Source organism: Salmo salar, chromosome 12, assembly GCF_965601325.2.
Source record: "Salmo salar chromosome 12, fSalSal1, whole genome shotgun sequence".
Lineage (NCBI taxonomy): Eukaryota > Metazoa > Chordata > Actinopteri > Salmoniformes > Salmonidae > Salmo > Salmo salar.
In genome coordinates, this window is record NC_138302.1 from 68,831,592 (window position 1) to 68,847,118 (window position 15,527).

Consider the following 15,527-nt stretch of genomic DNA (forward strand, 5'->3'; position numbering starts at 1 on the left):
ACAGTATTGTCCGGAAGGCCCAATCGTACCCCAATGGGACCAATCAGCTTCTGGAAATGTTTTAAGGCAGAAACTGGACTTCCGTATTTCATCCATTTCGGCTCATTGGATCCAAATAAAACAGCAATAAGAAACAAAATGGTGCGTTGAAGGGTTGGTCAAAGAGAAATCGGGAGGGGACATTTAGCGAACAAAGTGCGTGTTCTTTTAATGAACTCGGGGGGAGGTGAACAGAATTGTTTCAAATGTCTGCTCCTATGAATAGGAAGCGAAGTTTGTCTCTGTTTATGGTTTTATGAGATACACAATTACCAACAAATATTTTCTGTTAAAAACGTACGAGCTGTCAATCCTACAACATTGCGAATAGCGCGTCAACGATAATCAGAAACATTTACTGCAGTAACGTAACAGGTGAGTGACAACTGGCTAACGTTAACTAACTAACTAAATGTAGCCTTCTCAATGTCACGTACACCGCTGAACATTAACGTATTTTTTTATATAATTTGCTGAGCATAAATCAGTCCGAATGGTAACTATTAACTAGCTAACGTTAGTTGGGTTACAACGTATGTCTATGACGTACATTTATTATTGTAAAAACGGCTAGCTGGAGTTCGTCTGAGCGGTTGGTTGGATATCTTAATGTTGATTAAATAGCTAATGCACTTAATGCGGATTGGTTTTGGTTCTGTCCACTAGTGCTGTCCGGTTAGAACATGATGTTGACGGCCATCACTGTAACATTATTCTTGCTAGTCACCACCACACCGACACATCTGTTCCACACGGGCTCTTAGATGATATGTTTGTGCAACTGTGTGGTGGTGACCAATAGATAGTAAAACTCTGGATATTATGGACACATCTGCCTTGTTTTTTTTCCTGTAGCGAGTCAGAACCTAGCCGTTTTTACAATGATAGTTTTGTTTACGTTTTCCAGAATGTCATGTGGGTGGCTTTTTACTTTGAAACATACTTTCCAACCGCAGAAACGGATTCTTGAGGCATAGCCTATACTTGGTGTAGGAAAATATTAATTTAAGTATTCAAAGGGTACTTTCTCTCAGGCCATGAGTGAGTTTCAGACATATACATGTTACATGTAGTCTTGTGGTCAGACCACTGGCAGCAGTGCAAAGAATATAATGTCCCTAGATGTAAGTAAACAAACCTCACCTCTTATTGTGTACTCTGTCTGTATGGCTGTTATTACTGATTATATGCATACGTGTGCGTTGGCTGTTGTCTCCAGCCAGGCATGGCCCAGTGGGAGAAGCTGAGGCAGTTGGATTCTGTGTACCTGACACAGGTGGATGAGCTGTATGATGGGGATGCCTTCCCCATGGATGTACGCCACTACCTGGCACACTGGATAGAGGGTCAAGACTGGTGAGGCAGTCCACTCATCCTGCACTATTTCTTGTTTCAGCCACTAACAAAAACTGAAAGGGTCTGGGTGACTATGCACTGATTTAGGGATGTCTGAAGGACCACAGGGATGTTCATGTAGAACAAACCCAAAGAATGTCAGGGAAAAGGGGTGAATGAAGCTCTATTATGTAGTTCCTAAACCAGTTTCCTTGTGTTTCCGTCCTTAGGGATCGTGCAGCCCGGGACCATGATGTTGCCATGGTGCTGTTCCAGGTGTTATTAGAGAACCTGGATATCCAGCACAGCCGCTTCGTCCAGGGGGGAGAGTCCTTCCTGCTGCAGCACAACATACGCCGTTTCAAACACAGCTTCCAGGTGTGGCTCTCTATGGGGTGTCTCTGATAAATATACTGAACATAAATATAAACCAACAATTTCAAAGATATTGGTGAGTTAGTTCATATTAGGAAATCAGACAATTGAAAAATTCATTAGGCCCTAATCTATGGATTTCACATGACTGGGAATACAGATAGCTGGGGGAAAAAAGGTAGGAGTGTGGATCAGAAAACCAGTCAGTATCTGGTGTGACACATCTCTTTCGCATAGAGTTGATCAGGATTTTGTTTGTGGCCTGTGGAATGTTCAATGGCTATTAGAAGTTGCTGGATATTGGTGGGAACTGGAACATGCTGTTGTACATGTGCATCCCAAACATGCTCAATGGGTGACATGTCTGGTGAGTATGCAGACAATGGAAAAACTGGGACATTTTCAGCTTCCAGATATTGTATACAGATCGTGTTCGTTGTCCGTAGCTTATGCCTGCCCATACCATAACCCCACCGCCACCATGGGACAACCTGTTCACAACGTTGACATCAGCAAACTGCTCGCCCACATGACACCATACATGTGGTCTGCACTTGTGAGGCTGGTTGGACGTACTGCCAAATTCTCTAAATGGAAGTTGGAGGCGGCTTATGGTAGAGAAATTAACATTAAAGTTTCTGGCAACAGCTCAGGTGGACATTCGTGCAGTCAGCATGCCAATTGCATGCTCCCTCAACTTGAGACACCTGTGGCATTGCATTGTTTAACAAAACTGCACATTTGAGTGGCCTTTTATTGTCCCCAGCACAAGATGCACCTGTGTAATGATCATGCTGTTTAATCAGCTTCTTAATATGCCACACCTGTCAGGTGGATGGATTATCTTGGCAAAGGAGAAATACTCATTAACAAGGATTAAAACATGCGTGTGTGTGTAACATTTCTAGGATATTTTATTTCAGCTCATGAAACATGGGACCAGCACTTTACATGTTGTTTATATTTTTGTTCAGTGTAGATAGAACCTTCTAGAACAGTAGTCAACTGGGTCTTGGAGCTACTGAGTTTGCAGCCCTTGACGGTCTTGATGAAGTACTACAACTCTAGTAAAACTACTCTTCACCCCCTCTCTTCCTCCAGAGGTACCAAGAGGAGCCTTACAATCTGGCCAACATCATCCAGTGGTTTCTGGAAAAAGAGAAGGAGATCCTGCAGAACGCTGAACTGGCTGAGCAGGTTAGACAAACACAGAGCCTTTAAGAACCGAAAGTATTCAGACCCCTTGACTTTTTCCACATTTTGTTAGGTTACAGCCTTATTCTGAAATTGATGAAATTGTTTTTTCCCCTCAATCTACACACAATACCCCATAATGACTAAGCAAAAACAGGTTTAGAATTTTTTTGTTCATTTATGAAAAAAATATATATCCCATTTATGTAAGTATTCAGACCTTTTACTCAGTACTTTGTTGAAGCACCTTTTGGCAGCGACTACAGCATTGAGTCTTCTTGGGTATGATGCTACAAACTTTGCACATCTGTATTTGGGGAGTTTCTCCCATTCTTCTCTGCAGATCTTCTCAAGCTCTCTCAGGTTGAATGGGGAGTGTTGCTGCACACCTATTTTCAGGTCTCTCCAGATGTTCCATCAGCCACTCTACCATGAAGGCCTGATTGGTGGAGTGCTGCAGAGATGGTTGTCATTCTGGAAGGTTCTCAAGATCGGTCAGATTGACCATCGCGTTCTTGGTCACCTCCCTGACCAAGGTCCTTCTCCCCCGATTGCTCAGTTTGGCCGGGCGGCCAACTGAAGGAAGAGTCTTGGTGGTTCCAAACTTCTTCCATTTAAGAATGATGGAGGTCACTGTGTTCTTGGGAACCTTCAATGCTGCAGAAATGTTTTGGTACCCTTCCCCAGATCTGTGCCTTGACATAGTCCTGTCTCAGAACTCTATGGACAATTCCTTCGACCTCACGGCTTGGTTTTTGCTCTGACATGCACTGTCAACTGTGGGACCATAGACAGGTGTGTGCCTTTCCAAATCATGTCCAATCAACTGAATTTATCACAGATGGACTCCAATCAACTTGTAGAAACATCTCAAGGATGATCGATGGAAACCAAGATGCACCTGAGCTCGGTTTCTAAAATAGTACTAAAATAAGGTATTTCTGTTTTTAATTTTGTATAAATTTGCAAACATTTGTCATTGTGGGGTATTGTGTGTAGATTGAGGATTTTTTTTAATTTAATACAGCATTATTCTAAAATGGAACGTAACAAAATGTGGAAAAAGTAAAAGGTTCTGAATACTTTCCGAAGGCACTGTGTATTATAAAAGGGCATTTAAGAGTAGGGTGCGGGATTGGGCTATCCTGTATACCTACTCTCTGACCCTTAGGAGGCGATACATCTCATTTGAAAGACTTTAGGGTCATCAATACTGTGTTTCTTCATCCTCTTCCTCTCAGGTCCAGCTGCTGCAGGTCCAGCAGAACCCCATGGAGACAGACAGCCAGCGGAACATTGAGCGCAAGATGGCAGACGTTAAGAATAAAGTTCAGGTGAGCGTCTCCGTGAGTCTAAAGGTTGCAATGCCTACAATGATATGAGAATCCTATGGGGGGCGGGCTCTCTAATGTTGCTGCCAAACTTTTCATTATGATAACCTAATGTCACTTTAATGTCACTGTAGTAATGTTTACATACTGTTTTACTCATCTCATATGTATATACTGTATTTTAGTTAATGCCACACCGACATTGCTCAATCTAATATATTTCTTAATTCCATTCTTTTACTTTTATATTTGTGTGTATTGTTATATATTATTGCACTGTTGGAGCTAGGAACACAAGCATTTCGCTACACCCGCAATAACATCTGCTAAATATGTGTATGTGACCAATAAGATTAGATTTACAGACCACCATTGACAGTTTTGACAGTTTGTCTGTTTTTTTGTTGTTGTAAATGCAGTGCATGGAACACACAGTGAAATGTCTGGAGGAACAACAAGATGAGTTTGATTTTAAATACCAGACTCATAACATGGAAGGTGAGCTCATCCTTTGTATTTGTGATAATCGATTCAGCAGAGGATAGAGACTGAGGGATATGATACTGTATATATTTTCCTAAAGCCCACATGGCTATGAAGAGTCCATTTTCTTTTGTCATGGATGTGAGTTATGAAGTGACGCGTTCTATCCGGTGACATCTGTGACCTCATTCTATTGTAGTTGATTTGTTGACTTGACGATGACTCAGGCTCTTGTGCATAGGCACCACCAATGAGGCGGAGAAGACTGAACAGATGAAGGTGCTGCAGGCTCTACTCAACAGACTGGATGCCTCCAGGAAGGTACCACCCACAACCCTCTAGTCTACATCACCTTAAACAATTTACGCCTTAGACATTCACCTAATAATAAATTAGGACATTATGAAGTATATTATTCATATAACATGTATTTCCTCTGGTTCTCCCCCCTCTCTCTTCCCTTCGTTGTCTCCGCTGTAGAGCATGTTGTCCGGTATGAGTGTGCTGCTGGACGTTGCGGAGGATCTGCTGTGTGTGCTTGTGAGGGAAGAGCTAGTGCAGTGGCAAAGGAGGCAGCAGAAGGCCTGTATTGGAGCCCCAGACAGCACCTGCCTGGACCAGTTGGAGAAGTGGTACAGTTCACCTCTGTAGATCTACCTGACCTAAACGATCTCTAACTGCTGTCTGCTGTAACTCTGAGCGTTCAGTACATCTGCCCTGGCTTGCTGAAGGAGGGACTACAAAGCCTTTCTTAGAAAGAGCCTGCGGTGGTAGACCATGTTCATTCTGTTGTTTGACCTCTGACCCCTCTGTGTGATCTCCTGTATGACCTCTATTCGGCCCCTGTCTGACCTCTCTCTAGGTTTACAACGGAGGCGGAGTGTCTGTTCCAGGTGCGTAAGTTCCTTAAGAAGCTGGAGGAGCTGATGGGGAAGGTGACCTATGAGCACGACCCTGTGAAGAAGCAGAAACCAGCGCTGCAGAAGAGGGTGGACAGCCTCCTCACCAGCCTGCTCAAAAGGTTTTACATCATTTACAATACACAATCACACTGGCTCATAAACAATTCTGATAAACAAAGTTTACACACTAACATAGTAAATCCTCAAACAGTACAAATAATAATACACAAGCACACTAATGATTTGTTCAGCTCCCATTTTCTTACTATTGTTCACAGAAGGTATTTTGTGTTTTCAGCGCCTTTGTGGTGGAGACTCAGCCCTCTATGCCCCAAGGGAAAGGCCCCTTGGTCCTGCGTACCAATGTCCAGTTCTCAGTCAAGACCAGGTGAGTACTTCAGACCCTTTCCTAGTTATGACAGCTGTTAAATAACCAGCCCGTCACTGAATTGAATGTCATAGTGAATGTGACATCCATTTATACAATTCCATGCGTGTTTCTTCTAGATTCCTCGTCAAATTTCCTGAGCTGAACCATGCCATGAAAGTGAACGTGTCTATGGACAGGTGAGATGGGACCTTTTGGAAAATCAAATCAGTTGTTCTTTACATATTAGATGCCTGCCTGACGTAGTGCTCTCGTTGCTTTAGTCAGACATCTAGATAGTCACTAGATTTATTGATCATTGCTTTGCTTATGAGCTAGATGACTTTAGAACATTGGCAGAAAATGATATGAGTGAATTAAGTGATCCCTATTGGCCATTATACTGAACTGGATGTTCCTCTCCCCTTCTCTCATCTCTAGGGAGGCTCCTTTGGTCAAAGGGTAAGATGTGACATTCGGGACTAGATTTGTGCCAAATTTGCAATGTAAAACTATGACAACGAATGTAAAGAAATCTAATGTGTCTCAACAAATCCATGTAAACCACTTTTATCCATTTACTCGGTCACTCCATGTTCTCTTGGCCTGTAGGTACCGTCGGTTCAATGTCTTGGGGACCAACAGTAAGGCCCTGAACATGGCTGAGAGTATGAGTGGAGGCATGGTGGCAGACTTCAGACATCTGGTGAGTCAGTAGGACAGACAGGCTTTTGTTGGCGGAGAGATATGGATTGGTACTCAGTTACACAACGCTGTGTGGAAATTAACCATGAAACTGTATGCAGTTGACTTGCTTAAAGGTAGAGTCAGTGATGCACAAGGTAAACTGTAATATTGGGGCAATTTCCGCAACAACTAAGAGCATTGAAGCCCGAGGCTGTACTTCTCCAGTGTTTCCGCTTCCGCAGCTATCACGTTGTAGCTATCGAAGCGCACCTGCGCAGATACTGTCAGTGCATCACTTTCATCTGTAACATCTGCGGTGTTGCTCATGGCAACATCATATAGCTGAGTCTCAGTTTAAAAGGTTTTGATGAATCAATTATGATATCAATTAGCTGATGGATTATGCAATTTTGTCATCACAATTGCTAATAGCAGAGATGGACTAACCAAAGCAGATTTAATTGGTATTTGCAGACACTGAAGGAGCAAAAATCTGGAGGAGGTGGCAAGGGGATCCATGACGTGAGTTTACATCATGCTTCAACATATCCACTTTAATACTCAAAGCATTAGGAACAACTACTTCAGCCATGCTGTAGTAGTTGAGCAGCAGGTGTGTTTGATCCTGGATGTGTTGGTGGTGAACCTCTCTGTGCCGACAGCTCTCTCTCAGCGTCACAGAGGAGCTGCACATCATCAACTTTAACACTGAGTTTCTTCTGCACGACATGTCCGTCTCCTTAGAGGTGGGTCTTCCTGTCATTCCCTGTGCCTTCATTAGCTATCAGCCCCATATGTTGTGACACAGTAAGGGTGGTCTGGTCTAACTTGCATTGGTTTCCCTGGATGATTATCTGCTAAAAACAGTCTAAATGTAATAAGGTCCATGCTACAGTAGTCGGTCATACGAATGCATATTCCTTTGTCCACTGCATCCCACCCCAGACGTCCTCTCTCCCTGTGGTCATCATCTCCAACTCCAGCCAGCAGCAGAGTGCCTGGGCTTCCATCCTCTGGTTCAACATGCTTTGCCTTGAGCCAAAGGTGAGAGGTCACCAATACAGGTCCCCTAGCTTTTGATCAGATGTCTTGTTCAAATAACTACTTAGCCAACTCTTTAAAAATATATATTTTTTATACATTTGTGTGTTTTAATAATTGTTAAGAATGTGTTTCTGCAGAACCTTCTGTTCTTTGCCAACTGTCCCGCGGCTACGTGGCCCCAACTAGGGGAGATGTTGAGCTGGCAGTTCCTCTCCTCCACCACGCGGGGTCTGGAAGCTAACCAGCTGGACATGATCGCACACAAACTCTTTGGTACGTCTATACCTAGGATTGAGATGGGTAGTAGTGTTCATTGTCTGGTATGTTTACAGTGCTACATTACTTTCAGGTCTAGAGATGTCAGTGAAGTAGGTTTAGCAAATTATTGTTTTCTGCCCCATCAGGAAAGCAGCAAAGTTACGACGCCTGCAAAATCTCATGGACTAAGTTCAGCAAGGTGATTATCTTGTCACTTGTTAGCTTTCTGCATGATGCTGACAGTGGAAATTCTAATGTCAGTCTAAGCTGTGCCAACCTCAATCATCCCTGTGTTGCAGGAAAATGTTCCTAACACCAACTTCACTTTTTGTGTGTGGTTCGATGGTATCCTTTTTATGGTGAAGACTCACTTAGAGAACCTGTGGAAAGATGGGTATGTCTGAGGAGAAAAAATGACCTATTATAGTTTAAGGCTCTGAGATAGGCTGGCCCGTTATTTCACAAAATCATTCTTTGAGAAATTGTTTATGGATGTCCTTTGATTAATAACTTAAAGGTCTGGTTTGTTTTCTCTATGCTTTTCTACTCTGCAGTTCTATCATGGGTTTTGTGAGTAAAGGCAAAGAGAAGACCCTCCTGAAGAAGAAACGGAGGGGTACATTCCTCCTGCGCTTCAGTGAGAGCATCAGAGATGGAGGCATCACCTTCTCCTGGGTGGACTACTCCCCCACCGGTGAGACGACAGGATCATATGGAATGGGACAGAGACCTAACAAGAAGCTGGGAAATTATTTTTGCAAGATTTCTACGTCACATTTAGGATGTCTTGTACTACACACAGTGACGCCTTGATTGATTGACGTTAGTGCTTCCAATGAGGGTGAATTTCTCCTATCTGTCCCCCTATATTACCCTCCCTGCCCCTTTTCCACACATTCGCCACTACCTTATCTAATCTATTATCCTTGTCATTGTCCTCCCTCTCCAGGTGAGCCTGATGTGCGCTCGGTGCAGCCCTTCACCAAAGTGGACCTTTGCCAGATTCCCTTCCATGAGATCATCAGAAACTTCCAGATTCTGGAGGAGGAGAACGTCCCAGAAAACCCCCTCCTCTTCCTCTACCCTGACACGCCCAAAGTGGAGGCCTTCGGGAAGTACTACACAGAGAAGAGTGGAGGTGACTATACCAGAAGGATCTTGTCCTGCAATGAAAGTTTGGATTCTGGATGCATTTTATAGTTTGTTTAGTTGATTGCTATTAATCTAAATAATTTACCTTTGTCTTTTCAGCGGATAGTCAATTCTTTAAGTACATCAGAACTAAGTTGGTTTTCGTATCTAAAGAGTGAGTATTTTTGAGTTGGTCTTTTTAACATTTAATTTATCCAGCCTTAACGTGGATTGTAAGTCACCTGAAAATCCCTACATGAGCCTCCCTTATTTTCACTCTACCTGTGCTTTCCGAATACAGGCCATTTTGTAAATGAAAGCTCGTTATATGAAAATACTCTGGCTCCATCAAAATTGTAGTGTAATCCCAGTCTCTCATTGGTCACCTCAGGAACTGGTTGTGTGTAATGGCTATTTATCATTGGTTACTGTAGGAACACACTGGAGGCTAAGTCGCTTATGTATTCTGACACTGTGGAAGGCGAGGGCTCAGGGCCAATGAACCCAAGATATGGTCTGGGTGGAGAGGCCGTCGGTGAGTCGCCAAGCCTCCCAGTAAACCACCAATCAACCAAATCCCTTTAAGTGTCGTCTGACCCTTTTTCTCATCAGAAGTCCTGCTCCTAAACACATTAGCATGCTTTTGAGCTTTATCTGCCCTCCTTAAGTTTCTGTCTTTAGCCGATCATTTCAAAGTAGGGGTCCTTAAGACTCCCTACTGACTGCTAAACCATAGAAGGGAGGGCACCTCAATCAGCTGGGTTTCGTTTGGTTTACTGTTTTCCTTAACCCCCCCCATTGTCTCATTGTTCTGCATGTGCCATTCTCTGTAGAGAATGTTAGCTAGTGAGTGGGGTAGGTGATTTACAGACTCTGTTTACACCTTTCTCTTCCTCTGTTCGCCATACCAGTCCCTCCAGCATTCCGTGATTCTGCAATCGCAATTTCTTTAGAAAAATCTACAATTCCCTGCCTATTATGTGAGTGCTTACAAATTTGAACAATCACTGCACTATTTCAGCATAAAACCAGTCAAATCATCAAAATATTGTTGCATAAAACTGACCATCACCGCAGCACAAAAAGAGGGCTTGCAATTTCACCCAATCGGCGCACATTTACCGCATTTTCGCATATTGCCATGCAAAATGTCAGAATTGCCGCAGCAAACTCGAGCATTTTTCCGTGCAAATACCACAGAAAAAACTGAAATCCTGGAGGGACTACAATACTGCACCATATGCTCCAAAGATGCATCTTCATGTCCTGTGGACTGTATGTTTTAACTAACCACAACTGGCTGTTTTGTATCACTAATAATGATATTCCATTCTGTGTTTTTCACCTAATACATGTCTGCTTCCTCAGTGCGTGGCAGAATGCTGTTTTCCAAATTAAACCGTTGAGTCTCGATTGTAACTAGAATAAATAACTGATTTTAAATTCCTTACAACAGAGCCCTCCACTTTCCTTCCGCTGCCCCCGAGTCCTGACCCCATGTTCCCTGATGCCATGGTAAATCCCGATGAGGACCTGAATCCCACCTTCCAGGAGTTCCTCGATGACCAAAGCATATATGATTGCGGTGACTTCCTGTCTGACGACACAACCTTCCTTGAGGGGGCTCTACCCGGACTCCCCTTCACCGCCCTTCTGCAGCCCTGCGAATGACCGCTCTCGCAGCATTCACAACAATACACAATGTCTAACCAAACTATAGGACTTGCTACTGTGGAAGCACTTACCCATAACTCAAAGACAACGTCCATCCATATTTAACCAAACTCTGAGGATGCACATTAGACCATAACTTGGTTACATAGTACATTCTATAGTCTACAAATATAGGCTACTACTCTCACCCTGCATATATAACATTAGAAATGCTGCGTGGACCATCTGTTGAGCCCATCAGGTATAGCATAATAAAACATTATGTGGAAATATATATATATATATATATATATATATTACATTAAGAGATCTAGTAAGACTTTTTGCACTGTTGTGACATTACTGATTTCTGACAAGGAAAAAATATGTGAATCCCATTTTTATATTTGCAATGCCTTCACACAACTGTCGCTTTAAAAAAAATAAGCTCATTTAGTGTTTGAAAAGGTAGTGAAACTTTTGCACTTCTTCCTCTCTTCTCTGTTTTGTCTTTTAATAATCTCAATGTTTTTTTGTCCAAATGCCATATTTGACACTGGACAAAAGGTCTGTTTGATCAAAAACAACTAAAAACTGAGACAATGCATGTCTGCTTACTAAGTAGAAAAGCCCAAAAGCATTGTATTATACATTGTTATGAGGAAAATACTGCTTGTGAGAAAATGTGACTTTATATTACATGGTACATTACTTGTGTCCGACAGGGTTAAGAATTCTATTATGCGTGACTGAGAGACATCAACTGCATCCAACCCCAGGATGGTATGGAGGGACACATTTTAACGCGCTACTCCGAAGAGCTGGAGAAGATTAGTGACTGAGTGAGATCCAAGTCTTGGGTCCAGTCGGATTTGTTTTAGGCCATTTCAGACTGTGCCACATGAATCATCATTTTTATGGTTTCTGATTGCTTTTAGAGTGTAGCATTTCTGCTGACCACTCTACCTGATTTATGATATAGGGATAAGTCAATCTATCCGCTGTGGGTGTACAGTGTTGTAGGGCACAGTATGGGCTGCAGAATGGGATCATTAATGAGTGACTTGGTATGTACCACTATTTACAGGTCAGGGAATTATCTTGAAGTGAAATAACCACAGAAAGCCTGTTGATATTTTGTACAAGCTGCAGCAGGGATATTGCAAACTTTACTCTGTTCGTTCAGGATTCACAACTGAATACAGCGAGGAAAGTTTAACATGTATTGGGAATTGCATCTATCATTTGTATTTCTTGTTTTACAGAATAGTCTGCAGATAATGACAAATGGGTTAAAATAAACTGATATTGAGATGTGACCCAACCTGGCTATACTTTTTTTTTCTTCCAACAAATCTCCTTGAGTTTGGTATCAGTCTGTTCAGTAGTCACGGTGACAAATATATATTGCGATAGTAACCATAATAGTAGGCTAGGATGAGACAAGCTGCCGAAGGAGAAACCAATCTGTTTTTTTATACAGTACATTGCTCTGTGTTAGAGAATCTCACAAACATTGTAATTCAGTAATACTCATAGAATATGACATCCTGCCACATCTATACTAATGACTGCATGGTGTGCTATGATAAAAAATATATATATATTCTGAACTACCAGGAAGTGGAGACCTATTTAATCATATCATTGAAGACATAATGACTTGCAACATCCCTTTAGGACATGCATTTTGGAACTTGAAAAAAGGGACTTTGAAAAGTTCTGATTTAGGGTGGGCAGAATTTTCCCATGTGTAAAAGGGGAATGTCCTATGTGTCCAGTGAAAGAAAGGTACTAGAAGTAATGAAAGTACAGATTTGTTTTATTATAAACAGACCAAGATACAATGACACAAATAAACAAGATGTAGAGGAGGATGTGGTTCTTTGCATAACTAACACCCCCCCAAGTCTTGATACAGTGATATCTCCCCGTTGGTGGCTTCTGGCTTGCTGATGAAAGAAATAGATGACCTTATGCGTTTTGATCATATTGTATGACTACAGTACATGATAGAGGTGAACTTTGAGCTTTGAAAGCCATTTAATCTATTAGAACTAAGGCCTTACAGTAAGTGTACGTTGGTGTTTGTAACTGAAAAAAAAGAAGCCTTGTGAGCATAATCTTAGCCTAAAATCGTTGAACCCTTTCCAGAAGAAATCACAGAATGGCTGAATTTGCCCTTGCAAGCTGATAGTAAATGTGACATTCAGGAAGGAGGAGAGGAATTTATAGAGGAAGTAGCTCCATCAAGACCAATGGGGGGAGAAGAGTGTTTTCCCTATTTGAAGTGCTGTGATAATTACTTTATGGTTGTCTTACCCAGCTTAGTTGAATGCACTATAATGCCGCTTTCAAAATAACTCGGATCTCAGAAATCTCAGACTTGCGTTCAAGACGACTGGGAAAAATATTTTTGAACGGTCATCCAACTCGGAATTCCAAGTCGGGAGCTCGGGCCTCTTTCTAGAGCTCCGACTTCCCGAACTGTCGTCATGATTTGACCTTGTTTTTTTCAGAGTTCCCAGTTGTCTTGAATGCAACATTAATCCCTCTGAATAAGAGCCCCTCCTAAACTACCAAAATGTAAAGGTCAATGTTTCCAGAGGTGTGTGAGGGGTGTGGTGGCCCTGGCCAGTAGGGCCCAGTAGGTCTGTCCAAACTGGCGGTTCAAGACAGTGTAGAGCACAGGGTTATTACAGCTGCTGAGTCAGGCGAGGTTGGCACAGAAAATGTGGAGCAGGGGTCCGGTTCTGCTTATCAGCAATGTTCAGCAGACGAAACACCATACGAAACACTGGAAGATAACTCACCATTGTCCCCTGAAGAGGTGGTGGAGGAGGAGGGGGCAGTGATAGGAGCAGGAGCAGCCAAGTGGAGCGCAGGGCTAAGGGCAGGGGGGGGCTCCTGTCCCCCTGCTAGGTGAGCTGAATGTGAAGTTAAAGCAGACCCCCAGGTGGAGTGGGAGGACTGGGCTTTCCCAGGGTTCCCCTTCACCTCTCCACCCTTGTATTGGGGTAGTTCCCCCTGGCTGTTCAACTCCCAGCTCTGGGTGGTGGCCACCCCACTCCTGACGCCACTGTCCCTCTCCATCCCTGGTTCTGATGAGGTCGGCTTCCTTCGTGAGAAGCATCAGCTGAGTCAGTAGCTGACCGGTGCCCTTGCTGCCACCCTGACCCGCCTGTAGATGAGCAGGAATAAAAGCACCACGCAGCCCAGGCCGATGAAGAAGTAGAAGAAGAGCAGCACGGTGGTGTAAGGGCGCCACCTGGTGCGGTGGAAACTGCAGGTGCACACCTGCAGGGAAGAAACACGTAAATGGGCCAAAGCCGGCCGAAGCTGGCCCGGCCCAGGTGGAGGGCAGGAGGAGGGCAAGGCCCCACCCAAAGAACACCCACTCAAAGACCAGCAGGTAGCGGCTTGCCTTGATCAGACACAGTGTGATGATGGAGACAGAGTTGGAGAGGAAGAAGAGGAGGCCGAAGATGTCGCCCCTCCAGCGGAGGTGTAGGTAGGAGTCAACACAGGCAGGCTGCAGCAGGATGCAGTACAGCAGGTCCGCCAGGCCCAGGTTCACGATCAGCGAGTTGAAACGTGTCCGCAGCCGGCCAGAATGGTCATCACGTTCCCCACCGTCCCAACTATGGTCACAGCCGAACTCCACAGCACGCCAAAGCAGCGGAATGCCTCAAACGAGGAGTGGTGGCAGGAGAAGGAGCCATTCCCCATGTCACCTGTGATGTTCTTCAGCATCCTGGGAGGAGAGTGATAAGATCAACTTTATTGTTCCCCAGGGGGAAGTTGTATTGGAAACACAATGATATAAATTATGTAAAAATACATCACATCATTTACACATACACAGAGAAAGAATGTAAATAGCAGCAGGCTGTTAGATGAGTCGGGGATGTCAGAGAGGGATGCTACAGGTGCAGGTTTCTGGGCTGATCTTCTAGACCATTTCCCCTTTGGCAAAAAAAACTGTCAGCATGTTGAAATCAGTTGGTGAACCATTATTGTTCTCTGTCATATGTTCCATGATGTCATGTTTTAGAACCAACCTAGACTTTGGCGGCTGTTTTTGTTGTTTCTGCAGCTCTGTGTTTCCAGTAAATTAATTTATGTCGTTTGACGTTCTGTTCACATCAGATCACAGACAAAAATACAATTCTTTATTCTTCCTCCTGCCCAATAAGGCATGAAGTAGATATGCTGCAGCACGTCTTTCAAACCAATTCAACATGCATTAAGTGCTCGAAGACTACAAGTATGCTACCTCATTTTCGCAAAGGTGACCAAAAATATCTTTCTACTGTTGCTAACAGAAGCAATACCTTTGAATGAATTATGTGTAAAAAAAAAAAAAAAACATATCTTATATATTTGTATTCTACAAATAGATCAAATTGAGGGGTCAAATGCCCCCTCAGTTTCAATGGACCCTGGTTGCTGTATTATTTGTACTTATACTTGTGGTGTGGTTTTCATATAAGCCCTTTTGGGCTTCCAACCTGTTTTTACCAGGGGTTTTTTCATCGAACACTAGGATTGTACAGCAGACTTAATATTATATTGTGCTGCCTTTGATGGAATAACCATACATTTGCATTCCTTGAAATGAACAGTTTAAACCATAATATAAATGTACATGTCAGACAGTTCTGTTAGATGTCAACTGCTGTACAGTATACTAGAGTACAAGAAAGTACATTTAAATTTATAGTAGAT

General features: G+C 43.1%; 2 protein-coding genes and 1 pseudogene across 3 annotated transcripts in view; 1 reads left to right on the plus strand and 2 right to left on the minus strand.

Annotated features, from left to right (window-relative positions):
- Window positions 1–233: 233 nt before the first annotated feature.
- On the plus strand, window positions 234–12,118 carry stat2 (signal transducer and activator of transcription 2; the record flags this gene model as incomplete). Its single annotated transcript, NM_001145424.1, is given in 33 exon segments — window positions 234–414; window positions 1,259–1,395; window positions 1,605–1,752; window positions 2,851–2,946; window positions 4,185–4,240; window positions 4,242–4,248; window positions 4,250–4,261; window positions 4,264–4,271; window positions 4,274–4,277; window positions 4,997–5,019; window positions 5,021–5,034; window positions 5,037–5,063; window positions 5,065–5,078; window positions 5,238–5,267; window positions 5,269–5,277; window positions 5,280–5,389; window positions 5,620–5,778; window positions 5,958–6,047; window positions 6,167–6,226; window positions 6,468–6,488; window positions 6,639–6,732; window positions 7,188–7,235; window positions 7,376–7,459; window positions 7,659–7,757; window positions 7,895–8,030; window positions 8,162–8,214; window positions 8,315–8,409; window positions 8,570–8,709; window positions 8,965–9,153; window positions 9,267–9,321; window positions 9,581–9,681; window positions 10,603–10,731; window positions 11,525–12,118. Coding segments are annotated over 32 exon segments (2,352 nt in total), but the record flags the coding sequence as incomplete, so codon positions are not given.
- Window positions 12,119–12,603: 485 nt separating this feature from the next.
- Window positions 12,604–14,552, minus strand: LOC106565524 (G-protein coupled receptor 84-like; annotated as a pseudogene).
- Window positions 12,604–15,527, minus strand: part of LOC106565522 (zinc finger protein 385A) — a 92,438-nt gene continuing 89,514 nt past the window's right edge. For both annotated transcript variants that reach the window (XM_014132751.3, XM_014132756.3), the window contains one exon: window positions 12,604–14,553. The gene's annotated coding sequence lies outside the window, so the exon portion shown is untranslated. The remainder of the gene's footprint in view (window positions 14,554–15,527) is intronic.